Raw genomic sequence first — 27,560 nt, forward strand, 5'->3', positions numbered from 1 at the left:
AGTTGCAGGAGTGAGGCATGACGCAGAGGTGATGGGTGGTTATAGCATACATCTGTATCTAACAACTCAAGACTTTCAGGGTCCTAGATGATGTGGAGACTATTTTTTTTTTCAAGAGGTCACCTGAGGAGGAAAAACAGGTCTGACTACTGGAATAAATCCAGCCTGAAAAAAAAGGGGAGTGCAAAGTATGCTCAGTTTTAGCTCTTTCTATAGAGCATTTCATTCTCCATGCTTATACATCAGTGATCCCTGATGTGCATGACATTGGTACCTATTGCTGTAAGAATATTCACTCCCTGCTTTCTCAGGGGGAAAAGACCCTTTACTGAACATATGTCCATTGGTAGCCTTTAAACCTTAATCAAAAAAAAAAAGAAAAACCCTCTATGGGAAAAAGAACAAGGAGTACTTGTGTACCTTAGAAACTAACAAATGTATTGGGGCATAAGTTTTTGTGGGCTAAAACCCACTTATTAGTCTCTAAGGTACCACAAGGACTCCTCATTCTTTTTGCTGATACAGACTAACATGGTTACTACTCTGAAACCTGCCTATATATGAATTTCACCTCAGTAAGGACTGCAGGTTTGCATGTTCTATTCCTAATCTGGTTTCAAAACCAACTTATGTACACCCAGGGGAGCTCGGTGTTGTGGTGCCCTATAGCTTAGTGGCCAGTATTCAGCACTACCATGACAGAGATCTGGGTTAAAGGCAAAGTGGTTTGTTGATCACCAAAATCTGAAACAGGCAAAGGACATATCTGAGGGGCAGTGACAGAAGAAAGTCATTAATTTTTAAACCTGTCACAAAACTTCCAGTTTATCACGTCTGTTCTATGTTGTATATGCCCACCTCAATATCCAGGGAGTGTGATGTTTCATTTCCCTGACTGTCACAATATTATTATACCCCTACGTGGATGGGAAGTTATGTCCTAGACCATAGTGGCAACCTTGTTAGTTGCCAAGAAGGAATTTTTTTTAAAGAGTTCTCTAGTTAAGATTGAAGTTTTATTGTTGTAGTTAGTCAAGGTACTTGTTTTCTATGCATTGCACTTTGATTCCCTGCTGGTGTAAACTAGTATTGCTCCATTAAAGTCAGTGGGGCTACACTGATTGACACCAGGTGAGGATATCCTGAACATATTTGAATAAGCCTATAATAAACAGATGCACAGAAATGACTGAGGGAAGGAACAGGGAATGTTAACAATATTATCCCAGCTGCCTGAGTTCATTGCTAAAAGGTTCCACTAGCCACTGGAGCAGATAAGAAACAAATACGAAGCAGCAGCCTGAAAAAGGTTTCATTTGATGTTTCTTTGCAGAAGACAGCCAGAGTTTGAACAGTGTGTCCTCCATCTGCCTGTTAGGGCTTTAGGATTAAATTTACATTACAATCAACAGCCAAGGGACAAGAGGAGGAAGACATATCGCTTTTCTCAGGGACATGCTGTTCTGTTACAAACTATAACGTGGTTTTATGTTAATTTTGAATAGCGGCCCCATGCAATCTCCTCTCTTCACACAATAAAATACTGATTAGGTCAATGTTAGAGAGATACCCTGTAGTCGACTTATTCAGTCATTTGGAATATGCCGGTCTTTCAATATAGAACATTTTAAACTAAATTTTAAAGCAAAGCAAACTTGCTATAATTTGGGCTCTTGCAGTTTAAGGTAGGGGCATAAAAAACCTGGGATAGGAGCTCCTATTTGTATCTATATCTTATCTAAAGAAAAAAAATGTACACACTTGCAGAACCAACAGCAAAGATCTGGATGTGTTGATTGTATAAATCATTCCATTATTTGTGATCAGAGAAGTTTAACTTCTGACTGGTGTGCTTAATTCACCTGTCAAAATCCTGACGCTAAGAGTCATTTTAGAGTATGTCTTCACTGCAAAAAAAACCAAAAAAACAAAAATAAAGTGTTTTCTTAACATGGACTAAAATAGGCGGAAAGGCACAAGAACTTAGCTTTTAACTCTGATTGGCAGCTCCAATTAAAGCTGGGGTTGAAGTTGAGCTGCTAACCCAAGATAAAAGACAAATTGCCATGTTTTCATTGTTATTTTAACCTTTATTAGCTAATCTGAGTTAGCTAATCCATGCTATCAACACACATTTGATTTTCAGTGAAGATATACTCTTAGAATCTGCCTTGTCCATCAAGCTGATGTCTGTTTTTCTTGGCTCCTGCCTATCAGATGTAACCTTCTCTATTAAGTCAATTAACATAAAACTCACAATTTGTTACCCCACATTGCTGAGGTTTTGGACTTTATTTTTAGATTAGGAAATCGCCAGTGTTGTAAGGCTGTAAATTTGTCAGTGGAGTTTAAATTCTGTTTGTAAAAACACATGTAACACTGCCGAGAACTAGATTTGCAACATGAGTGCCTGAATCATATAGGGTTATATCATGGATCCTTTTCTTTCCACAAAAAGCTTTAGCCAAGTTGTAGCTTATGATGCTCTCAAACATTTGGATTGAATAATTGGAGCCAATAGGAAGTTACCTTTTCAGAGAAAGCTAAAAGCCACTACTAGCAAAAAAATAGTGGTTGGGGTCATTAGGGCATTTAGCACATGTTTCAGAAATGTAACTCTTGTTATAGCTTATGGGAGCCCATAGATTTGTTTATCTTTTTCAAATATGCTGTTTGGGTTTAGGACAGACAGAAAGACAGTTAAAGATATCATTGCGCCTTTGCTGAACAGTAGCAGATTTCAGTGCTTACAACTTACAAGTCAGTTTGCTGTTGGAGGAGAAGTAGGTGTCTCAGACGGGATTTTCTCAGTGTAATTTGTTTCTTTGGTGCACACAATTTGCCCATAGGCTATTCCTCTGGCAAAAAACTCAGCTACAATCCATCTCTTGAGCCTCGGGTTCTCTAGTGCCTTGTGCATATGGTGGCCTATAGACTACAGACACTAGATGTGTAGCTATGCAGCTGTGTCCGCAACTGTCAGGCAGTGGGGGAAGGCTCTGGCAGCGGGGAGGCAGCAGGACGCTACACTGATAAAATTATCAGCAAAGATGGGGGAGGCACTGCGTGGATGTGTAGAGAGCCACGTAGGGTATATACCCCAAGGTTCAAGCACATAGGGCTCTCTGTCTCCTCTCCCTGCCTCAGCAGTGCCTCAGTGTCTACACTGCTCTTTATATCTGGCTGTGCTAACTCGGCGCAGTGTCTGCACTCTACGCACTGCTCTAAGTGTAACCTTTGGACTGTCCTGGAATCTCTTGGCTTCACATTTGGTAACTGTAACTCCCTCAGCTCCTGAACTTTACAGATGTTTAAGGAGCTTCCTTCCCAAAAACTGATCAGCTCGGATCATGCGGTTTCCCTCAACCTTCCTATTGTGCACTTGCTAAAAAGGTTCAGCTATTCATCAGAGTGCTTTAACCTATATAGTTTCTCCCATGGCTTTCTGTACATGGCCACTGCCTGGTTAATTTTAACTTCCTATAGGGAATTTTATTCTGAGTGCTTTGACATCAATGATCCCTAATAAGCTTTCTAAAATGTCAGTGACTCAGTCTTTAATACTAACTGCCAGACCAGACTCAAGGTCGCTGTGGACTTTTCTTCATTGTTGCTTTGGAAACTCAATTTGATTCAGCTAAGCTGCCTTTCAAAGGCCTAGTGCTATTTTTAACCATCGCTGTCCCATAGATGCAAAAGAACCTACTCTTAAGTAGCCCATCCACCCAGAGAGCAGTAATACAAGTTTTACCTGAGCTTTTATACAGATGGAAATTTAGTACTGCTTAAAGATGCAGGGTTGACAAGGGCAGAGTCGAGTTTAATCCTGTTTTTTCCCTACAACAAATATAGCAGAAACAACAAACGTAACATTGTAACCCACACTCCTCCTGGGTGTGGTGTTCTGTCCCATCTAGTGGCACTGAGCCCACTTAAAGAGAGAGATAAAATGAGTCTGCTCTACAGCCTTATCTTCTAAGAATATATTTAGATGCCTGGTTTTAAAATAATTATTAAAATGAATACAACAAATATTCTTGTTTTTACACCTTATTACATTCATAAATCTTTCTAAATTAGAAAAATCTTGTTTGGTTTGTATCCAAATGTAAAATAGAGATTTCACAGATTTCATAATAAACTATGACAAGAGGGACCCCTGCCCATCACAACTTGCTACCACTGTACCAGCAGATAGGGAAATAGTGGGGTAGCAAACTGTGATAGGGCAGTAAAAAAAATAACACCTCTACCTGCTGGTGGGAAGTGCTAGTGGGTAGCAGTTTATATTGGGGGACAGAACTGAGGAGTGGCTTGCCAGGAATTTTCCAGTGTTTGTGATACTACCTCATCCCTGGGCCTAAATTCTGCCCTGTGCTGCACCATCACACAACAGGGCATAAGGGATGTTCTTCCCATGCAACCATGAAGATGGAATCTCTCCACAGTGAGTAAAACAACTCTGGGAGAGGCTAGGTGCTAACACTCTGGGCCACGTACCGGAGGTCCCCAAAGGGGCATGGTGTGTAGGCAGGGAGTTGTGTCTAGCCCATGGCTCCACAGATATCTAGCACATGTGCAGTAGTCACCACAGCAAGCTCTAGAAAGTGGCATGCTCTTTGCTTTGAGGAGCAGCAAAGGATGTACATCTGGGCATCACTTCCAGCCTTCCTCATGGAGTCCTACCCCAGATAACAGGAGACCTTTTGCAAAGGATGCAGTTCCTCGCTGCTGTGCCAGCAATGGCAGGGTTTGGACTATACTATTCAGCTGGTCTTCCATACGGCGGTTACATGGTGTTTCAGTTTGAATGTACTGTGCAATAGCAGAGGTAAGAGGAATCTGTGGATAAATTTCAGCTAAGATTTTTATCCTAACTCTGCAGATCATTAACTTCACTTTGTAACCCTTTAAAGACAAGGTCACCTGTTTCATCTGTTGGGAAAGTGCTCTTGCAAATAAGGTATTTGTTCAATGTCACAGATCTCTACTGATCCATCATTAATGCCACATTAGATACTGTACTCACACATTTTATGCAATAATTCATGTGATCCATTGTGATTCAGCAAGCAACAGGAGATAAGGCAGGCTACAATCTGGATTATTTTCCTTAGGTTTGCAGAACGTATTTGCAGATTTATTGATCCTTTGTGCAGGGAGGGAACCTTTTCTTCACTTAAATATTCCATTACAGGCAGTAGGAGAGAATATGAGGTCAAGCTTAATGTGTCCCAGTTGACCTTTTCCACATACTGAAATATCTCTCTCTCTCTCACACACACACACACACACACACACACACACACACACACACACGTCAAATTTAACCTTGATCGAAGGGACACAGCTCTGATGACTTCAAAGCCTTTGGGTACAAGGGTGAAATTCTCCTATCTATGCCTGTGCTGATTCTGGCCCATGATGTCAATGCAAATCAAAGTGGGTGGGTCAATTTATCTCACCTTGTAATAGAAACTGTGTTTTCTTCATCAACAATTAGCACCTGGACAAGAAATCCTTACTGTCTTCAAAATTCTTATGCTGTACTATAAATTATTTATTGGGTTAATAAAATGCATTACACTGTTCCCCTTTCTCAACTTCCTAACTCTAAGGGTAGTTAAACTCTGGAACAGGCTTCCAAGGGGTGGGGATTGGAATCCCCGTCACTGGAGGATTTTAAGAACAGATTGGAAAGACCCTTGTCAGGAATGGTGTGGATTTGTGGTCCTGCTCCAGTGCAGGGGGCTGGACTGGATGACTTCTCAAGGTCCCATCTAGCCCTCCACTTCCATGGTTCTATGATTAATAATGTTTTTCCTCCCAGGACTTTTAGGACATGCAAATACTACAGTGAGAGTGTGCTATAGAACCTATAGAGAATAGAATAGAAAGCATTGCTAACATATTCCTTGGTTGGAAGGGCAACATATTTCTGCATCAGGCAGAATTTAGGAAGAGTTACAGTAAATAGTCATTTTGCCATTCTGTAGGTTGGAGATCCGATGTTCAATGTAGCTCTCTTTCGTAGAGTAGACCCTCTTTTTTTTCTCCATCCTTCTAGAAGCCATCCCTTCATTGAAGTAAATGAGGGCTGGAAGCAAAGTGGAGAGGGTAGAGATCAGGGACCAAATTCAGCTGTTGTAAAAAAGCAATCCTTCCATTGCATCCACTTATGGTAGCTGTGGCTTGTTTGTTTGTTTGTTCTGTTCCTTTTGTCTACTGTGTGACTTGAGAAAGTTTTCTTCTGGGTGAGGCTAGTGGGGCAACAATATTAACAGAAAAGTCTGTAGATGCCCAGCAAAATGAGTGATGATAATACTTAGCTCTGTACAGTGTTTTTCATCAGATCTCAAAGCTCTCTGTGAATGGGGCAAGCAGCTTTATCCCCATTTTTGCAGGTGATCCAACCGAGGCACAGCGAGGGGAAGTGACTTGTCCCAGGTTACCCTGCAGACCAGTGGAAGAGCCGGGAATAGCTTGCCTGAGTCCCAATCTAGTGTCTGGTCCACTAGGCCTCTCATAGTGATGCTTATTCTTTGAAATGAAATTTTGTATTCTGTAGCATGTGGGAGGGAAAATGCACAAAGCTATGGGATTGGCACTGGGTGGGGTTTTTTTTTTCTGCCTACCTGTAATGTAGTGGGTTGGCTTTTAGCTGACCCTACTGTATTTTATTTAAAAATTAAAAAAGCACAATAAACAGTGTGCAATAGTGGACAAATGCAGTCCAATAACCTTTCCAGTAGTACTGCTGCAACATGAATGGGATGTCTGAGAGGAATACAACGGACACTTTTATGTCTGACCACAATGTGTGGCAATTAGACACCTTGATTCTGTTTCCACCTCTGCCACTCATAAACCATGTAAGCTTTGCAAGTCACTTACCAGTGCTATTCCTTGCTTTCCCCATCACCATTTTGGTGACTGTTACTTCCTGTCTTCTACCATGTAAAATGCTGTGATCCCAAACCACTCTATATGAATCCCATCTGATTAGTGCTGTGCAAATAATGGATTTTGCAGTTTGCTGGCTATTCTGAAAAACTGAAAAAAAATTTTTTGAATCAAACTGGAAATGAATTTCTTTGAAATTTTTGGTGAATCAAGAGTTAAAAAGATTGTTTAAGGTTGAACTAAATGGTTAATTTTGATTTTGAGCTTTTATAACATTTGTTTAATTTATAAAATAAAATTAAAGAAAATCTTGGTACAAAAAGTCATTTAGAACTGAAAAATCAAAATGTTAGGAAACTTCCACAATGAAATGTATTTGTTTTTCAGAAATTTTAAAAAATTTTTACCAAAACAATTAGGCACAATCAACAAGAATTCACAAAATGTTTCTGGGTCGCTGTATCATAGAATCATAGAATATCAGGGTTGGAAGGGATTCATGAGGTTATCTAGTCCAACCCCCTGCTCAAAGCATGACCAATCCCCAACTAAATCATCCCAGGCAGGGCTTTGTCAAGCCTGACTCTATCTGCATTTTGTTGCAGGAAAAAAGTTTCAGCTGAAAAATTTTGCAAGCTCTACTTTGGATTGAAAGCTTTATAGAAGTTCAAAGTACAGAAGTCTGGAACTGGAGCTGAGATTTCCAAAGCTGACTAGAGAATTTAGCCATGTAACTCCCATGTTCAAGCTGGATTCTTAACGGTTCACTGAAGTCATCTTATCTGGTTTGCCCTTGTTTTGGTTCAGATAAAACATGATCTTAACCGAGTGTTGTGAACTGCCTCTGAACATACTGTACCATTCACATGCCAGCTTTTCCTCCCTAAATCTTCCTTTGGAACAGTTGTGTGTTTCTCAAGCGATGTTGCATCAGAGAAGTTCAACTCTCATCTCAGCTGCCCTGGGGGCTAGAAATGCCTGACCTGTTCAACCCATTTGGTACTTGAACAGTAAATTAAAGGTCTTTGTTATCTTATTGGATAGTTGAATAAAACACTTTGAAACACTAGCATATTAGCAGCAATCAGGTTTTGAAAGGTCTCTTGTTGCTACAAGGAAATTAGCCCGATAAACAGCTCTTTTCAATTAAATGGCTTTTTTTTTTCACAAGTAAGCCCAGAACCTATTGTTTGGGAAAGATTTTTGAGTTTTTATGCAAGGTTTTTCTTAAAGAATTAATTTTATTTAGGAGGCTAATTGTAATTGCAGTACAACATTGCAGCTTATAAACTGTCCCCAATTCGTTTGTCTGAGAGACACCTTCACCTTCACCATATGGCCTAGTGGTTAGGGCAGTGGTCCATGAGATCTGTTTGGATGTGATGTTTACCACTCTGATCCTCAGTTTACTCATCTGTAAAATAGGCACAATCATACTTGGGTGCTGAGGGGCTTGTTTAACTTTTTTAAAGTGTTCACAATAATGAGTAAAAAGAAAAGGAGTACTTGTGGCACCTTAGAGACTAACACATTTATTAGAGCATAAGCTTTCGTGAGCTACAGCTCACTTCATCGGATGCATTTGGTGGAACTTTTCCACCAAATGCATCCGATGAAGTGAGCTGTAGCTCACGAAAGCTTATGCTCTAATAAATGTGTTAGTCTCTAAGGTGCCACAAGTACTCCTTTTCTTTTTGCGAATACAGACTAACACGGCTGCTACTCTGAAACCTGACAATAATGAGTAAGTACTTTTCTTCTGAAAATAAACTAGTTATTGCTATTAAACCATTTCAACAACAGATTGATGGCTTCCATCTTGGCGAACATCAGGGAGTCACCTGGGGAGACCTCCTGAGCCAAAAGCATGTGTCTCCATAGCCTAAGCTAAAAAGCCAAGCTCTGTACCAGGGGACTGTTACACGCTTGTGTCCTCTGTAGATTGGGACATGTTAACACACACTGACGCAGGGTTTATAATAGTGCTATAGAAATGTGAAGTATTTCTTCAAAGGCAGCGTGTATCTCCTGTACCAGTGCACGGTCTATGCATTTACCATGGAAAAGTACACACTAATACAAAGGAATGAATAATAATACTTATCTAGAGCTGTTTGTCAGTAGATCTCAAAGCCCTTTACAAAACCTGATTAAACCTGCTCTGAGCATATTAATCCAAGATAGTAAAATTATCATTGCATTGTCCATATTAAGATTTATATTGTTTATACTAATTTTAGATCTCCGAAGCTGATAAGCCTCCTGGTTAGAGGTCAAGATACTGTTGGTGAGATCAAAACAACACTGTTGTCCACAATGAGAAGGAGGTGGACAGAGGTTTGCAGCAATATGCTATCAGACAAATCACGTGAAAGGCTTTCATTCTAAATAATGCTTGACTTATTCCCTGAAAACAGGATGTATTGGCTATGAGTTTAGATATTGTATACTGCAATCTGTCCTTAAACGGTGCCAGATAACTGCATCTCTGCTTACTAAGCAGGGTAACTTTGGTAGGTTTATGACATCAAAGGGACTTCAAAGGATTGAAGTCTCTACATAAAATAATAATATATCCTACAGTACTCTGGAGTAGGGGTAGCTCATGGGATCAAAAATATTCCATTTTTAAAGAACATAGTGTTAAACCTGGGGAAATTTCACTCTGGGTAATTGCATCCTGCTTAAGGAGAATTCCATTTTTGCAGGTTTAGTTGGAATAGTTGTGCCTCAGTTTCCCCATTTGTAAAATGGGGATAATGCTATAGCCCTCCTTTTAAAGTGTTTTGAAATATACTGATGAAAACCACTATATCAGAGATAGGCATTGTTGTTAATATTCATTTCCTGTTCTGAAATGTCCATTTTTGTTTTGTTTGGGGATAGCTGCATTTCAGCAATGGATGGAATGATGCTTGTCTATAGATTTGGACATTGGTCTGCACAGTGCTTGGGGATGGAAGTTTCTGTGTCTTAAGCCTTTCTGTGAGTGACAAAATTAAAAGAAAGCCCCACTAAAATATGGCTGCCACTCTAGGGTGGAGTTTGGCGGTCCCATGACACACAGCATGCTGCACAGTGGAAAGAAGTGAAATTCTGCTCCAGAGAGAACTAAAGGGTGATTTGATTTGATTGATCTGGGATTCAGCGCCTTATCCCGCACAAATGATCTCAATAGGAGTTTTGCCATGGGAGCACAATCAGGCCTTTAATGCTTAATTCATTCCAGTCTTCCTAGGATTTCTGCACAGGCAGACTTCCTGTATCCATGTTTGGAGGCAGTGTTGCCTAGTGAATAGAGCACCAGACTGGGACTCGGGAGAGCTTGCTTCCATTGCTATAGGCCTGCTGGATGACCTTGGGCAAGTCGCTTCATCTCTCTGTACCTCAGTTTCTCTCTTTGTAAAATGGGGTAATGATTTATTCTCTCCTTTCTCAAGTAGTTTGTGATCTACTGCTGAAAAGGACTATATAAGAACTAGGTAGTGCTGGTGTTTTGTTGCAGGATCAAGGCCTGACCCAAAGCCCATGGAAGTAAATAGGAGCCGTTCCATTCAAAGCGCTTCAGATTAGTCTTTGAGGACTAGATCCCATGCTGAGAACAGTGCAGGGCAGACCCACCATGGGCTCTGTGTGGGCAGACTCCCGTGCCTGCCTAGAGTACCACCAAAGTCCAGGGAGTGCACTGAAATGCAATCACAATGCCCTCGGTGCAGTAGGGCTTGTGAAGTGGCGCATGTGGAAATGTACTGTCTGTTCCAAGGGTCCAGTCCTTCAACTCCTTCCTTCCTTGCGGTGAGGACTGACTTACCCAAGTAGTCCCACTGATTTTAATGGGACAGTCTGTGGTATCTGGCTCAGGGGACGATCCCATGTTTTTTATATGTTACACGTATGGACTGTAACACATGAAAGGGGCCACTCCCATAGCGGTTTATATGATTGATTGAATGGTTTGAAATCCAGGGTGTAAAATAATTGCTGCATCCATAGCATTTGTTGCATCCATAGTATTTGTATGTAAATCACATATTTTTGGCTCTGTGTAGGAGCAGGCAAGTGACACACGTTAAAAATGATTGTGAGAATAAGCTGATGAGATTTGAAATGTCATCATAACTGCTTATTTAAAGCCTCCAAATTCTTCTCATCTCTGGCTTTTCTGGTTAGTGGCATCTTCTAGCAGTCTTTCAGGCCTTGTCTTACTTTACATCAGTGGTTCTCAACCCGTTTACCTTTGTGGGCCGCACATGCAGCTCTCTGTGAGTTACGTGGGCTGCATCCACACAATATATAGACTACCCGTATGTCCCCGAGGCTATCACATGAGCCGCAGCTGTGTGCTGTTTGGGCCACAGATTGAGAACCACTGTTTTACATACAGGCTTAACTTTACATAAGGGACTTGTCCCATTGCAGTCCGTAGGACCACTTGTGTAATTTTTGTTGTTGTTGGATCAGGGCCATTAGTGTAGAAGCAATTTTTACAAGAATTGTCTGTATATGTGTGGTGAGAGAGAGAGAGAGAGAGGGAGGGAGGGAGTGTATTAGGATGACCAGACAGCAAGTGTGAAAAATCGGGACAGGGGGTGGTGGGTAATAGGCGCCTATATAAGACAAAGCCCCAAATATTGGGACTGTCCCTATAAAATTGGGACAGCTGGTCACCCTCGAGCAGGGGTAGGCAACCTATGGCACAAAAGGCGGCACACGAGCTGATTTTCAGTGGCATTCGCACTGCCTGGGTCCGGGCCACCGGTCCAGGAGGGGCTCTGCATTTTAATTTAATTTTAAATGAAGCTTCTTAAACATTTACAAAACCTTATTTGCTTTACATACAATAGTTTAGTTATATATTATAGATGTATAGAAAGAGACCGTCTAAAAATGTTAAAATGTATTACTGTCACACGAAACCTTAAATTAGAGTGACTAAATGAAGACTCGGCACACCACTTGCCGACCCCCAGTCTAGAATATATATGCCTGCGCGTGCATCGTCAGCCGGCTGAAAACTACAACAAAACCCAGGGGAAGATGCTTCCAAAACTGCCGCAGAATAAAACTCAAACCCACTTCTCTCCCAGTAACTCAGTTGGGAGGTCTGAAAACACGCCTGAGACCCCTTTGCTCCCTGTCTGTATCAAACCCATGGGAGCCTGAGGCTACAGGGTCCCTCCCCCAATGGACTACAACTCCCAGCCTGCACCAACCGGAGAGCGCATGCCCAGTGGAGGTCCGTTTGAGTGGCAAGTTGTTTGTTACACTGTAACACCAGCTGCTTTCTGCACTCTGGAGCTTCTGCTGCCTCTGAGCTCCTTTAACTCCTTTTGCCTCTGGTCCTTTGCATAGCTTCCCCTTCGCCCCCTCTTCTCTTGCTTTAAACCTCTTTCTAACTTTCACATCGGTTTCCCTCCCCCCGCTCCCTCCCCTTTCCTGGAGTCTTAAAGGGGGAGAAGAAAATTAATCATAAAAACCCTCCCATTTAAAAAAAAATTATTTAATAATAATAATAAAAAAATTGAACCCAGATATAGATGAACTACAAATGAGAAAAAGGAAAAGATGGAGCTGCACATTTTAGAGCACAGGCTCAAAGTAGCCAGCATAGCCAAGGAGAGCATCCAGCTGTTTACCTATGGATTAATCAAACTTGCTTTCCTTTCCTCCAAGACCAGGTAAGTACCAGATACATAAATAAGGGGAGCAACATGAAAGACAAAAAGAGGCCGCAAGTGAGATCCGATTCCCTTGGCTAATTCCATTGCAGGAGCTAGGATGGGGGGGAGGGACAACTTCGTTCCTTGGCATATATTTCTTCGTTGTCTCCAAACGTTGTGGGAGGGGGTGTGGTTTTTATTTCTTTTGTTTTTTATTTGCTTTTTTTTTTTAAATATTTTTGTTTTAAGAAAACCTCCGTCTGTGTCCCCTTGTTTTGCTGTTCTGTTCTTTTAACATGCATATGTCGCCGGGGAGCTGCTCCTTGTAAATGAATGGATGAATGAAAACAGGTGTGGGGAATGTGCAGGGGGGTGAGGGGAAGCCATGGAAAGTTTTTTTTTAATTTAAAGAAATCTAAATAAATAAAAAGGCGATTGCTCTGGACAACAAAGACGAGAGCAGAAGCAGCAGGAGGAGGAGTGGTGTGGTTTCCCCCCCCCCCACCCCAGCAGTTATTTAAAACAAACACCCCTTACACGATTTGTTCGTTTAAGGGTGTTTTTTAAATGCTGAGTACTCTGGAGTAAGGAGGGATTGAAGTGCATGCATTGTTGCAATATTATAGTCTTGTATTTTATTATTTATTTATTAAGCATTGTGGTTTGTGAGAGGTATCGGACGGGGAAAAAAATGCAGTGGCAGGCAGTGTGTGAGATTTTTTTTTTTATTATTATTATTATTTTGGCCAGTCTGTAAAAATACATGTGTATTCTGCCAAGGCACCTCAAAGGAAAAACAATTTGAATTGCAAATGCATACTATATCTATATAAAAATATAGTCAGGTTGTTGACTTTTGTTGGTTTACATGGATAGAGTGGGAGGTAAATAATCCAAACTCTTTTTTGGTTTTCTGAGCCTGATAATTTGTATTTCACTTTTCTTCACTGAATCATCCCAAATAGCATTTATGTTTAAAGACAGGGGACTTTTGCGGGCAAGAGGAGAGAGAATGTTAGCATTATTTTTCTAAATGGTTTCATTCCATTCTGTAATTCAGTCTGCTCTCTTCAATAATGCTTACGGATGAATGGACCTGTTTGTGGTGTAATTTGATTGCAGTCCCTTATCTCTTACAGTTAAACTTCTTGCATTGAAATTTCACTCTGATTTGTGGCTCGTTCCAGTTGGCTCAACACTGGCATTGTTTGCAGTGTAATGTATATGAGCACCTTGTTTACTGCAGCCTCTGAATACTCAATAGGGTATTAAAGGCTTAAATCTTACATGTCTTTTTTTTAATGTACAGTTTCATTACTAATTAAAAGTGACTGCTAACCTTTGTTCCATTTAATTGCTAATCAAGTCATTTTGTTTTCTGATGCTTCATGTCAGCATTAAAGTCTTCCATTGTTGTATGCAGTGTTAGTCCCAGATATTGGGGAAACAAAGTGGGTGAGGTATTAATATTATTTTTTTTTTTGTTATGTTAAAGTCCACATTTTGAATCTTTAAATCTATGGCTCCTAACAAACAGATTGTTTTTCAAGTTCAAGAATTGTCCAGTTGTCTTCCAGCTTGGTTACATTTCTTGTCCATAAAATTGGGCAACCATGCATAGAGTTAGGGTTGCAATATGCATCTCTTGCGTTTGTGTGCAGTACTTTATCTTGCATTTTGGGTAGTACTTTATCTATCTTCAGGTTTCATACTGCCGCCCATCACTGTGGTATCGGAGTGCCTTCCATGTAGAATTAGAAGCAATAGCAAATTCCCTAATAATCCTCATGGAGTCTCTGGTACTTCTCCCTTTTCAGGGTCAAAACTCTGCTTGGGGAGGATTTTATACTTTGTTTTTTTAAAATATTTTATTCAATCCCTCTCTTTTTTTTAAAAAATATAATATGAATATGTTTCTCTTGGTAGGGATTTAGGGATAGAAGGTGGCACTAGTGTAGTGTCATTCTTCTGGTGACGCACTCCTTAAGTAGTGTTTTCTGTATATAGTGTTACCATGCTTCACAGATGCTTAGGAAACCAAGGTCCTTGCCCCAAGGAGCTTCTGTTCTGATGGAGGTAGGCCGCACAATGAAGGATCAGGGATGAAAGTGGGAGCAGACAACTGGGTTGATTTATTAACACACTTCCTCCCCCTCCCTCTCCCCTGTTCTGTTCTTCTTTAAAGTGAACGTGATGGTGGCTTGATGATCATGAACCCAAAGCTCTCTACTTACTCACAGGACAGAGTTCCACTAGTGTTACGTGAACCTCAGTTTGGAGTGACCAATCCAGAGGATGAGTAGGGAATTGAACTTCCACACCCATTAAACCTTTGTTCAGAGATATTAAAGGTGCCAGTTGCAATGGTAGCCTTTGCTATCTGCGTAGGTGTGCAGTGAGACCTCAGCGTGAGTCTTCCCCTGTGTTGCCATACTGCTGTTAAGCAGTGATGACTTTTGGTACACATTGGTCTGGGATGGATTTGAGCCAGGGACCTAGTAGTGAAATGATCAATATCCTGAGATCAGTAGTTTTGAGCTCTTCAGACTCACCCTCACAATTAGATTCTCATTCTGGGGGAAGATGAGTGAACTGTGGTGAATTCTGTGATGAAGCATACATCTGACCCTGTGAAATCCTTCCATTGTTTCAGGGGAATGGTTGGAACAATTTATGAATAGCATAATTTTGGGGGGAGGGAGTAGGTCACATCTCTCCTAAAAAGGTCTCTCCATTTAGCTGGCCTTTTGCCATTTGTAGCCCACCCCAGCTCTCAGGCCTGCATTCGTTATTTTTTTTTACTTGAGCTCGCATTACAATAAACACATTTATTTTTAGAAAGAAGAAACTGTGGAAGTAATCTGATGGCCATGAGTAAGAAGGTAGTTAATGAAATGAAAGGATGAGACCCAGGCCGAACGTGGGATGAACTGAGGCAGGCCTTAAAAAAAAATTACAAGTTGTGTTTTAAAATTAGCAAATGTTAATTTTGAAATGGCAGATGGGCAAAGGGTAAATAACAGAGCTCTCAGATAAAATACGGTGTGAAAATATATCTATGAGCCAGGTCCTCATCTGATGTTAATCTCTTTAGGCCTACTGTCTTCAATGGAGCTACATTGAAATATGAGACACATTCTTAACTGGTGTAAATCAGTAACACTCCAGTGAAGTTGGTAGACCTACAGGGATTCATACCAGATAAAGATCTGGATCATATATTTTTAATGGCTCAGTTGAGGTCTGCACATAACAAAACTGAGATCAACATAATTTTCCTGCTGTTACCTTTGTTGTTTCCCCCATTGTTTACTGCTGTATTTTTTGCATCATGTCTGGGCTTGGAAGAATTAGTTTTTTTGTTGGTAAACATTAATGTCTGCAAAGCACCATGCACATTTAGCTGTGTGGTGCTGTATAAAGAACAGCTTCCATTCCACCAGCACCAAATACCCCCCCAACCCCATCTCCCATTCCTGCTACGGTGGTTAACTGGTTAACTTTCCAGTTAAGTTAAACTGCTTCTTACAATGAGGTGATGCACCACGAGTGATCTATAGGGGGGCTTTCAGTTTAATAATACCTATTCACTGGTTGATACGTTGCCCCGTTTGTCACCTTTGCTACCTCCTGCTTCAAATGTTCTAATTACATCCTTCTCTCTTGTCCAGGATGTAGAATCTAAATACACACTCTACGCACTAACAAGGAAGGTAACAGAGAGAAGGAAGGCAGAGGTATTTTGTCTTTTGAATGAGTTTAAAAATAGTCAGAGTTGAGATTGAGTCGTGTGAGACATCTCGGGGTGAGGGCAGTGGTGGTGGGTGTCTCCCAAACCTTTTGAGAAAAGATTAATCCTGGAATCATGATAATTAGTCTGTTGATAAGTCCCTCCCTTCTTATCATTCATGATCCAGTCCAATTTTACAATGTCTTAAGAGATTATATTTGTGTGTGTATAGCGTACATATGTGTGTCTTTTATCTTTTATTGCTCTTGATATTTGTGGCTTCTGAACAGTGCTTTAAACTATCAACTTTCTGGGGTCAATAGGTCAACATGTACCACATCTCTTCTGAGTTCTCAAACAGCTAATTAAAAAGATAATTCATGGGGGCTGGTTTTTCAAGAGGGGTGAAGTAAGCATCAGATGATCTTTAACCTTGCCAAACCTCTCATCTGAGACATTGGCCATGCAAGACCATGTGATAGCTCCCAAATGCAGAAACGAGAGAGACCAGAAGAAAAATGAGTTTGAGATGAGGTAGGTAATATTGATGGGATTAATTTTATTGAGTCTCTCTGTAAAGATTTCTAAACCAATCAGTTGCCTGATTTTCTGCTGCCAAGGTTTAGTAGTACAGAGTGAAATAAACCAATGTGTGGGTCCAATTTGGGGCTAGAATAACATTACTTTGTAATCAGGATAAAGTTGAAAGATATTGACTTGGGGTGGAGGGTGAGTTTACAAACCAAAAGATTTATTTATTTATTTTGGGTTTTTTGTTTTTAAACTTTGGCTACTCAAAATGTAACAAGGAGACAAGTACAACAAACTACATGTGTCTAAATTGGTTTCTCATTGGGAAACTAAATAGAGGAAGCTTTTTAGAAGAGATGTGAGTTTATTCTTTGAACCAATCTTAATAGGCCTGCAAATGAACAATTTATTGGTGCTTTTGAATATAAATGTCTTTTTTTTTCTTTGCACTAGCGCTTGTTTTCTCATAAATGTCTTGGCTGGGGAAAATTTAATGAAGATGGTTTAACACTCTAAGTTTCAGACCTTGTGATGTGGTTGTGTGAAGAAGATCTTAAAATATATCTAGTTATGTCATTTGGGGGAACAATACAGCATGTTCTAGATGTTAGGAACTGGTATTCAGGAGATCTGTGGTCCATTTCCAAATCTGCCATTGTTAACCCTGGGAAAGTTAACTCTTTTGTCGGATTCCCTGTTGCGAGATAGTGTCCAACTTTTGTCAAATGATCAGAGATCTTCTATCCAAAGGCAAGTTCTTACTGCTATTCAATGACTCTTATTTCCAGTTCCATAATTCTGTAGGTTCTAGAGCAGTGGTTTTCAAACTATTGTATTGGTGACCCCTTTCACATACCAAGCCTCTGAGTGCCACCTCCCCCCCATAAATTAAAAACACTTTTAAAATACATTTAACACCATTATAAATGCTGGAGGAAAAGCATGGTTTGTGGTGAGGCTGACAGCTTGTGACACCTCCCCCCCCCCATGTCATAACCTCGTGACTCCCTGAGGGGTCCCAACCCTCAGGTTGAGGAAACCATGTTCTAGGGAGGTCACCAAAAAGCTTCTACAGATAAGAGAGTACATTTAATCCCAAAATATTGGGAGGGGGTTGGGCTTGTTTGGGTTCTCTCTCCGCCCAGCCCCACTAGTGAATATTGTTATGGAGATTTTTCAAGAAACTATATGTCTTCATTGTATTGTAAACCTGTGTGTGACATCAAAAATGTAAGGACTGTGAGTTATCAGTCTAATCTATCTCCTGCACTATCTACTATGACCACACATTGTTGAGGCATGGGGGTGGTGGCTAGGTTAGGCATTAAAGGTTCAGGGAGAAATGGCTTCTTTTCTCCTCCCAGTCCTCCCTAGTTCAGCCATTTCCCCAAAGCCCTCCGCCATGTGCATCTGCATGCTCTGATTGCTGCCAAGAGCACTGGCTGTGTACAGTACTGAACTTAGCTGGACGAGGCTCTGCACCCACTACACTGCAGGCAAGTTTAGGGTGAGCAGAAGGAGCAGAGAATGAATTTCACTTGGCCAGCTGGAGAACATGGCTCTGTAACTAGGAATAGCAGCCATTTTTGCTTATGAAGGGTAAATTCCATCAACGGCTCTTAGAGGACATTATCCAGTGTTTATAATCTTAGGGCCTTGGAGATAACAGGTTTCCTCCGTGCTGATCTGGTCTTTTTTTAATAATTTATCTACAAACATTGTTTCTCATCCACCTCCCTTCCTCTATTCTTCTGACATATGGCCAGCGTGTCATTGTTTTTGTTACCATTGCCTGAAGCCTTGACCTATGAATCCTGTCAGACCTTGAAAGTTAAGCCATGTAAGAAGGTCATGTCTATACTAGAGAGGTTTCAGCGGCGCAGCTGCACTGCTGTAAGATCTTGTGTGTAACCACTCTGTGCTGACGGGAGAGAGTTCTCCCATCAACATAATTAAACAACCATCACCACCGAGTGGTGGTAGTTCTGTCAGCAGGAAAAGCTCTGGGTACAGTGACACTTATGCCGCTTACGGGATGAGTTTTTTCACACCCTGAATTACATAAATTTTGCCAATGTAAGTGGTAATGTAGACATGGCCTAAGAAGTTGGGAGGAACACTTAGCTAGAACCTGGATGGAATTCAGTTGAAACATTCAAATCCCCAGCTTTGTGCCTGGAAGACAGCATCTCCCTCCAGCAACACAATACTTCATGGCATCAAGTAAAACTGAGGTTCTGACCAATCTTTGTCATTGACTAGGGCTGTTAAACCCAGGCTTCTCTCTAGATTTGAATTTGGACAATTACATTCTGACCATCGAAATTCCTGCTGTAGTTTCAGATGAATCTGGTATTTTTCCACACTTTCTATCCTAAACTGTTTGCATTGCCACAGCTGCTGCTTCGCACCACTGCATTTCCTTGGTGTGTGAGATGCAAGATTAGTAGGATAAGTTAAATGCCCAGTGATGTGTGAACCCTACCTACCTCATTCAAATATTCTTAGACTTAATGCTTGTTCAACACTTGGAAGTGTTCAGATGGACGGTGGCGAGTTTGGAAATGAAAAATGTGACCTTTTCTGATTTCTAGCTGCTCCCTCTGCTGGTTGGATGTCTGAATCTTCAGCAACAGAACAACAATATTGTATAACGTATCATGGACTGAATAGAGACACTGGATTTATGACTTATTACAACAATCTGTAACCCCCTAACAGCCCCTTCTTCCAGCTGCTCCCTCCCCTTTCCTTTCCTTCCTGTGGCTGGAGGATGTTAACAGGTCACTTCACCTTGAATTGTTCCTTGGAATGTATGTTAACTATTTATGCTAAACAGTCTGTTCCACCTTGTATTTAGCAGTGACGTTCTGAGTTAAGCCGTGTCTACGTGTACAGTGCTGAAGCAACACAGCTATGCTGATACAGCTATGCCACTGCAACGCGTCTGGTGCAGACACTCAATAACGATGGGAGAGAGCTTGCTCCCGTCGGCATAATAAAATCACCACAGCAAGCGGCATAAGCTATGTCTGTGAGAGAAGCTCGCCTGCTGACATAACACTATGCACATGACTGCCTATATCGGTGTAACTTACTTTGCTCAGGAGTGGTGGAATATTCACACTCTTGAATGACACAAATTTTGCCGACATAGGTGGTAATGTAGACATGGCCTTACTTTCCCAGACTGGAAGAAGAGCTGGGTGTAAGCTCAAAAGCGTGTCTCTCTCACCAACAGAAGTTGGTCCAATAAAAGGTATTACCTCACCCACCATGTCTGTCTTACATGAACTGTGACAGTTGTGTTTTTATGACGACTTCTTAGTGACAATGTTGTCAAGTTGTTTTATTGACACAGTTTTTAGAATCAGTAGGCTGTTCCCTCAATGTATTATAGTTTAGATTAGGTCCAGTTTTTAAGGTCTAGACCTATTTGACAATACCCCATTTCTGTTTTATAAAAATATAAACCATTCTATTTTTTTACAGTGGAATTATCTGCTGGCCATACTAATACATTTATTTATTTAATACATCATTTCCTGCTAATCTCGCATGCCTCAGTGTTACTGTTTTAATACCTTTGGACAAGCATTGCCGTTTCTTTTTTCAGAGGAAACACAGTACGGATTTGTTCTTTTGTTTATTGCCAACATTAGTAAACTCCGTCTCTGATCTGCTGATAATTGAATGCTGGTAAAGGAAGAATTACAAAACAAAAATGTTAGTGAGGAAATAACTCTATTCATTTCAGTTTAAAATCAACAGAGCTAAGCTTGTAAGTAACTGTTGTCATTTTTAAGTAGAAAGATCTTTCTTTTCCAGAGCTCAACTTGCTTTTGTGTAACTAAGTAGAAGATATTGTTATTAAGAGAGAAAACAATAAACAAACATGTTTCATTATAGCATAAAGGCACTAAAGATTGTTCGGTTACGAAAGAGATCTTACCAATTTCCCATTCGTTCCAGACCTTCTATTCAGAACTTACTGTACTGGCCATTGCAACTCGACTCTAAGCTCGCTTTTTGAGGTTTGATGTATAATAAATATCTTGTACTGTTTGATTATAAAGCTTTATTCTGCCATTTAAATAAAGCCATTAATACCTTACAGGCCAGAATTCACTTCCTCACTTTCATCTGTTAAATATATGTAACTAAAGATTAAATGAAAGCTTGCAGTTTAGCAGTCCATCTTAGAAGGCTTGTGCTGGTAATGGTGAGGTGTCTAAAGTGCTGTTTAGCTCAAGCTGGCAGAATCTAGAAATGATGAAGCCTAGATTCATGCAGTAGTCAAACTATTTGCAACCATTTTGGGGGTGTCTTTGGTGAACTACACTTACTGTATTATAGACATCTCTAAAAAGAAAAGGAGTACTTGTGGCACCTTAGAAACTAACAAATTTATCTGAGCATAAGCTTTCGTGAGCTACAGCTCACTTCATTGGATGCATCTCTAAGGACCTGCTTGTTTTGATGGGCAGAAAGCTGGCGTGTTTCAATCATGATAGACCATAGAGTAAGCTTAACATGGCTGCAAAGCCTCATTTAAGATGCAGACTAACATGGTACACTATAACTACAGGGAGATGTTGGGTGGGACTGAGCAATTGCAGGCTGTAATTGTTTGTGAACTCCACAATCAATCTGTACTGAGGTGTCAAGGAAGATAGTAAAAAGCTGCTTATATAAGTGTAGATTTGTGTTTGTTTTTTAATAAATGTGATTCCAAATACACTGTGGGTGTTTTTCTCATTGTTGCAAAATTTGGGCACCTCTGCTAGAGATATAATTATGTAGCCAAAACAGTGCCAGCTAAATTTTCATAAAATGTAGCTTTAAAGTCTTCCTTATAAAGTATTGAAATAGGTGGGTTGATTTAAACAAAAAATTATTTACTTGTTCACAGTGGAATTTCTGAACCTAGAGGTTCTTGCTGGTTCTGGCAGGCTGGGGATTCGCAGGTATTAGTACTAAAAATAGGAATGTTTACAAGTTGGGAGGTGGGTAAGCCAGTTAAAACACATGTGTGGTTGTCTGTCTCCGAATGTAACAAGTCATAAAGAATGTACTGGCTTTATAAAACTATATCTGGGACAACGTCACTGTCTTTTCTGCCCCAGACTTTTTCAAAATAGCACCATGTGCCAAAGGATCTTGGCAATGTTATACGCTGGTCACAGCGACACCTGAATATTTCTTCCAGTTGTAGGTGGAAGAAGGTCAGCCCATTGGTCCGGGTATCAACTTAGAACTCGGGAGATCAAGCTTCAGTTTCCTACTCTGCCACAGACCTCTGTGTGACCTTGGGCAACTCCCCTAGTGACAGGTTTTTAAAGGTATTTAGGCATCTAAAATTCATTGAAATCAATGGAAGTTAAGCACCAAGACACCTGGAAAAATTCCACTAAGTGGCTATCTGAATTTTCAGATGACTAACCACCTTTAGAAGTCTGGGCTTTAGTCTCTCTGGGCCTTAGTCCGCCATCTGTAAAATGGGGCTGATAGCCCATGAGTATTGTGAGGATGAATATATTAAAGATTGTGATGTGCTCAGATTCTATGGGGAGGGGGCCATATGAATATTTAAGGTAGAGAGATTCTTCTATCCCCTGGTCTCATTCACAGGCCAGACCATGTCTTAAACAGCGTTTCTAGATCGCTCATGTGTGCTCCCCTAGGCAAGGTGTGAAGTTGTGCACACTTATTTAGTTCTCTATTAAAGCTGTACGTGGTTGTATTGTGGGTGAGAGTCAGGCAAGGCCTTTAAAAATACCTATTTAGCTGTCTATGGACCAAAGAAAGACACATTGAGACATCAATTTATTTTGTACTGGTATTTTTAGGAGGTCCTAAATTTGGGGCAAAAGTTAGCAGTATCAGCAGAAGCTGTAAATGCTTCCCTGTGAATAAAATGAACACATTCTTCTGGGTTTCTACAGTGCAGTGTGGAGTCGGGATTAACTACATTGTATGTAGGAAGATGCTAGTTAGTAATGGGATAGAACAATGAGAATCCTGATGACCATTTACCTGCAAAGACAGCGCATGATTCCCACAACAAAGGATGTATCAGAGAGGCTTAGTAATTCAAAAAGTGTTGTTGAGTTTCGTTGAATCTATACTTACACCTTTTTGTATGATGTAGGGAATATTTTTTTCTTTTTGCTTTGTGTCTGACTGACATGCAGATGTCATAATATTCTGATTGCTTGATGACTGCCATGAACAAATCTTTCTGTAAGTACTGAGCAGAGTCATATCAATTGACTGCCGAGGAGGTTAGAGAGAATGTGGGTTGACCTGGCACCTGACTTGATTGTTTTCCTGGAAAACACAGAGTGACGAGGTACAAGCTTAGCCAAGTCGATCAGCATAAATGTCTCAAAACCACTTGGGAGTCTCACTCAGGTCTTTGACAGTGAATCCTGTAGTGGAATCGTGATGCCTTGGGATCTAGTGCTATTGTACCAGCTCCAGGTCTGGACTCAGACCTCTTCAATACAAAATGCTATTCAAAAAACTAGAAGTAAACTTTAATGTAACTTTGAGCTGTGTGTGGTTCTGTGTTATCACGCAGGCATGTTAAGATGTTCTTGATATCACTGGATGATACCCTCACAGTTTGTTTCATTTGGTATTACTTTCCATCCAGTATCATTAAGTATGGCTGTTAATCTCCATTAACAAATGAAAAAATATTTTCCAGCTGAGATTACACAACTTCACCATTGACGTTGGAGATGGAAGCTCAAAGAAAGGCTGGAGTTATAAGAATGGGGAGGGGAAGCTGCCTTCTTCTTAGTTTCTTGGGCCTTTGGGTTTCCTTATGATGATTTAGCATGACCCTAGTTGCTAAGCTTGTAAAAACTAGCATATGCTGCAGAGCATTTTCAAGGCTGCTATCTTAAAGTAGAGCCCAGCTCAGGCCCTAGCTTCTCGCGCATGGACTAGTATAAAGGAGCTTTGGGTCAGAGCTCTCGTGCAGAGGATCTGTCTGGTCTGTTTCAGTACCTGTGAAATGGGGGTAAATGTTATCTCCATCTCACTCATATTGTGCAGATTGATTATTTACCACTTGGAAAGTTCTATACTTGTGTTTGTCTTCCTGCAGTTGACTACAACATTAGCCAAACTAACTAGTTAACCCTTCCTTGGAAGTTTTATTTATGTATTTGATGAAATTTGGCAGCAAATATTACGTCTGCTCTACATCCTATTCTATCTTATATCGGCTCTGTTGTGGTACGACCAACAGTGATAATTATCCTAGATACCATTAACTTGGGTTTGGATAGAGACTGGGAGTGGTTGGGTCATTACACATATTGAATCAATTTCCCTAAGTTAAGTATCCTCACACCTTCTTGTCAACTAAATGGGCCATCTTGATTATCACTACAAAAGTTTTTTTTCTCCTGCTGATAATAGCTCATCTTAATTAATTAGCCTCTTACAATTTGTATGGCAACTTCCACCGTGTGTGTGTGTGTGTGTGTGTGTGTGTGTGTGTGTGTGTATATAAATATATCTTTGTACTATGTGTTCCATTCTATGCATCCGATGAAGTGGGCTGTAGCCCATGAAAGCTTATGCTCTAATAAATTCGTTAATCTCTAAGGTGCCACAAGTACTCCTGTTCTTTTTGCAGATACAGACTAACATGGCTGCTACTCTGAAACCTAAAATTATCCTTTGGTTAATGCAGATTTCTTGAAACCCTACTGTGATAAGTCATGTGATGAAACCATACTTCACAGAGAATGCTCTCCTTAGTTTTCCTATTGAAAACAAGCTACTCCATGTTCACATGTTTCTGGGTGGTTATTGTACTCCTTATTTAAGCATTCAGTCTCCTTATAAAAAGAAAAGGAGTACTTGTGGCACCTTAGGTGTGTGTATATCAATCTCCCCTCTGTTTTTTCCACCAAATGCATCCGATGAAGTGAGCTGTAGCTCACGAAAGCTTATGCTCAAATAAATTTGTTAGTCTCTAAGGTGCCACAAGTACTCCTTTTTCTTTTTGTAAATACAGACTAACATGGCTGCTACTCTGAAATCAGTCTCTTTATAGTGAATCACAAGCTAAATAGGCGTTGTCAATGTAACACTGTTGCAAAAAAAAAAAAAAAAAAGCAAATCACATTCGGGCATATATCAGCAGGAGTGTTGTAAACAAGAGATGAAGTAATTCTTCCACTCTACTCCGCACTGATTAAGCCTCAAGTGTTCAGTTCTGGGCACCACATTTCACAAAGATGTGGACAAATTTGGAGAAAGTCCAGAGAAGAGCAACAAAAATGATTAAAGGTCTAGAAAACATGAGCTATGAGGGAAGATTGAAAAAACTGGATTTGTTTAGTCTGGAGAGAGAAGACTGAGAGGGGACATAACAGTTTTCAAGTACATAAAAGGTTGTTACAAGGAGGAGGGTGAATTTTTTTTTTTCTCCATAACCTCTGAGGATAGGACAAGAAGCATTGGGCTTAAATTGCAGCAAGGGCAGTTTATGTTGGACAGTAAGAAAAACTTCCTAACTGTCAGGGTGGTTAAGCACTAGAACAAATTGCCTCCAGAAGTTGTGGAATCTCCATCATTAGGGGTTTTTACGAACAGGTTAGACAAACACCTGTCAGGGATGGTCTAGTTATTACTTAATCCTGCCTTGAGTGCAGGGGACTGCATTAGAAATCGGTGTTTTCCCCCACAGCTGGTCCGTGGGATCACCCTGACAGTTTAGGAAGGCAGCAAGCCTGGTATCGAAAAGGTTGAGAAACACTGGTCTAGATGATCTGTTGAGGTCTCTTCCAGTTCTGCACTTCTGTGATTCTGTGGCAGGGAAAGCCTTGTGCCAAACAAAGGATAAGCGTCTTTAAGGAAAGGGTTTGACTATAGTTGTCACCTTACAAATCAGTAGTTCTGAAGCTGTCACTGCTCAATAAAACTCTACTTGTGTCCCCTTTGTGCAATTCTTGGAAAGGGGCCTGGAATGAATGACGCACAGGGAGTCTTCCTGCCCTACGATTTAGGAATTCATGTTGGTTCGTTAAAGGCCTGAGCCTGTGCCCATTGGAAAGACTCCTGTTAATTTTGGCGGAGGTCAGAGTCATCTATTAGACAATAATTTAAACATGAAAAGGTCCCCAAATTATATGATCAGTGATGGATCACTTATTACTAGATTGTAATGGTCCCATGAAGCAAAGTGGATATTTGAATTAGCTTCAAATTGTGATTGTGATCCACTAAATAAGGCCATGGATCGGAAAAATAGTGCAAAAGGCAAGGCATAATAAATGCAGAGCACTGTGCATGGTGTGTGTGTGTGTGTGTGTGTGTGTGTGTGTACATATTTGAGCATATGCTTTAACTTTGATTTTTCCTCATTGTTTATAGTATTTGAGGTGTTAAACCACAGTGTCCTTGGCTGTTAATCCACATTTGACAGTGTTCCATGGCACAACGTCACTATTCATCTCCTTTCCAGTTAAATCATTCCCAGTGATTAAAACAGCACCGTAATGTTCCTTTTTTAAACTCTACTAAAATGCTAAGTGGGTTTCTAGATGTTCACAGTTATTAGCTGATCTAGGCTACAGCCTTTTTCGCCTGTGTGGCTGATTAGGTTCTATCACATGTGATGATGGAGGCTGTGCTTTGCTAGAATTGTATGAGGGATGCTTTCTTGACACCTACCTACATACCTGGCTCATCAGTGTTTCTAGTATAATGATTTGAGTATTGCATTTCTTCACTACTTCCTTTTTAAAAATATCCAATAGAGACAAATAGGTTTTCTTTCTCTTTTAAGATTGCCATATTTGGCAAATTCACCAAGAGGGCTACAAATATTCCTGGACTCAAAATACACTGGATCAGCCCTTTTTTTTTTTTTTTTCATTGCGTTTTAAACACACTCTTGATTATATATTCTGTGCAGGACCAACATAAGGAAAAGGACAATGAAAGGATTTTGTGGTGCTACTTAAATGACCCTTGTACAAAATAAAGTTTAAAATGCGCTTTAAGCACTTGTCAAATCTTTAGTGGGAAGAAAATCTGGTATTGATAACATTTTAATGTTCATTTTATTTCAAACTAACTGAGGCATAAGGCAAAATTTTCAAAAACAACCAGGTCCCATTTCAAAAAGACACTTGGACACTTGACCCTAAGACTCCTTGAAAGCCAGTGGGACTTAGGCTCCCATCTGCTTGTCACTTTTTTGAAATATGGATTTAGACTCCTAAATCATTTAGGTGTGTTTGCCTGCTGGCTAAAGAATACCTCTCAACCTGCAACATGCAATGCAATGAATGATGAAGACCCAGAATGAGGGACACTCACATAGTCATCGATAAAGGAAACTGCGAAGATGATATTTCCACAGCCTTTGTTAGGAGTAACGTAAAGTGGCTGGAAAGCTTTATTTTGGTCTTTTAAATAATAATGCTTTTAAACCTACGTGTTTGCACAGAGCCTGTACCATGAGACCCTGATTGAGGCCTCTGATTACTACTACCATATACAATAATAAACATTTGCACTTCTCTGCCTGCCCCACCTCTTTGAGGATCTCATGGTACATCACAAATATGTGTTTCACTGCACCTCTGAGAGGTAAGGAAGTACTGCTGTCCTTTACAGATGAGGAAACTGAGGCGAGTCATTGAGAGCTTGGGCAAGTCAGAACAACTCTGAGGTAGAGACAGAAATAGAACAGAGTTGTCCTG

The 27,560-nt window shown here is 40.4% G+C and overlaps 1 protein-coding gene across 2 annotated transcripts in view; it reads left to right on the forward strand.

The window, feature by feature from the left end:
* CASTOR2 (cytosolic arginine sensor for mTORC1 subunit 2) overlaps positions 1-27,560 on the forward strand; it is a 226,276-nt gene that overhangs the window by 35,731 nt on the left and 162,985 nt on the right. Inside the window, exon 1 of one of the 2 annotated variants that reach the window (XM_038376224.2) lies at positions 12,124-12,581. The exons of the other annotated variant lie outside the window; for it this stretch is intronic. Within the exon in view, the coding sequence (XP_038232152.1) occupies positions 12,469-12,581 (113 nt within the window). The 5' untranslated portion in view covers positions 12,124-12,468. Of the gene's footprint in view, positions 1-12,123; positions 12,582-27,560 lie in introns of those variants that run through there. 2 annotated transcript variants of the gene reach the window in all.

The sequence above is a fragment of the Dermochelys coriacea genome, chromosome 17 (assembly GCF_009764565.3).
Source record: "Dermochelys coriacea isolate rDerCor1 chromosome 17, rDerCor1.pri.v4, whole genome shotgun sequence".
Taxonomy (NCBI): domain Eukaryota; kingdom Metazoa; phylum Chordata; order Testudines; family Dermochelyidae; genus Dermochelys; species Dermochelys coriacea.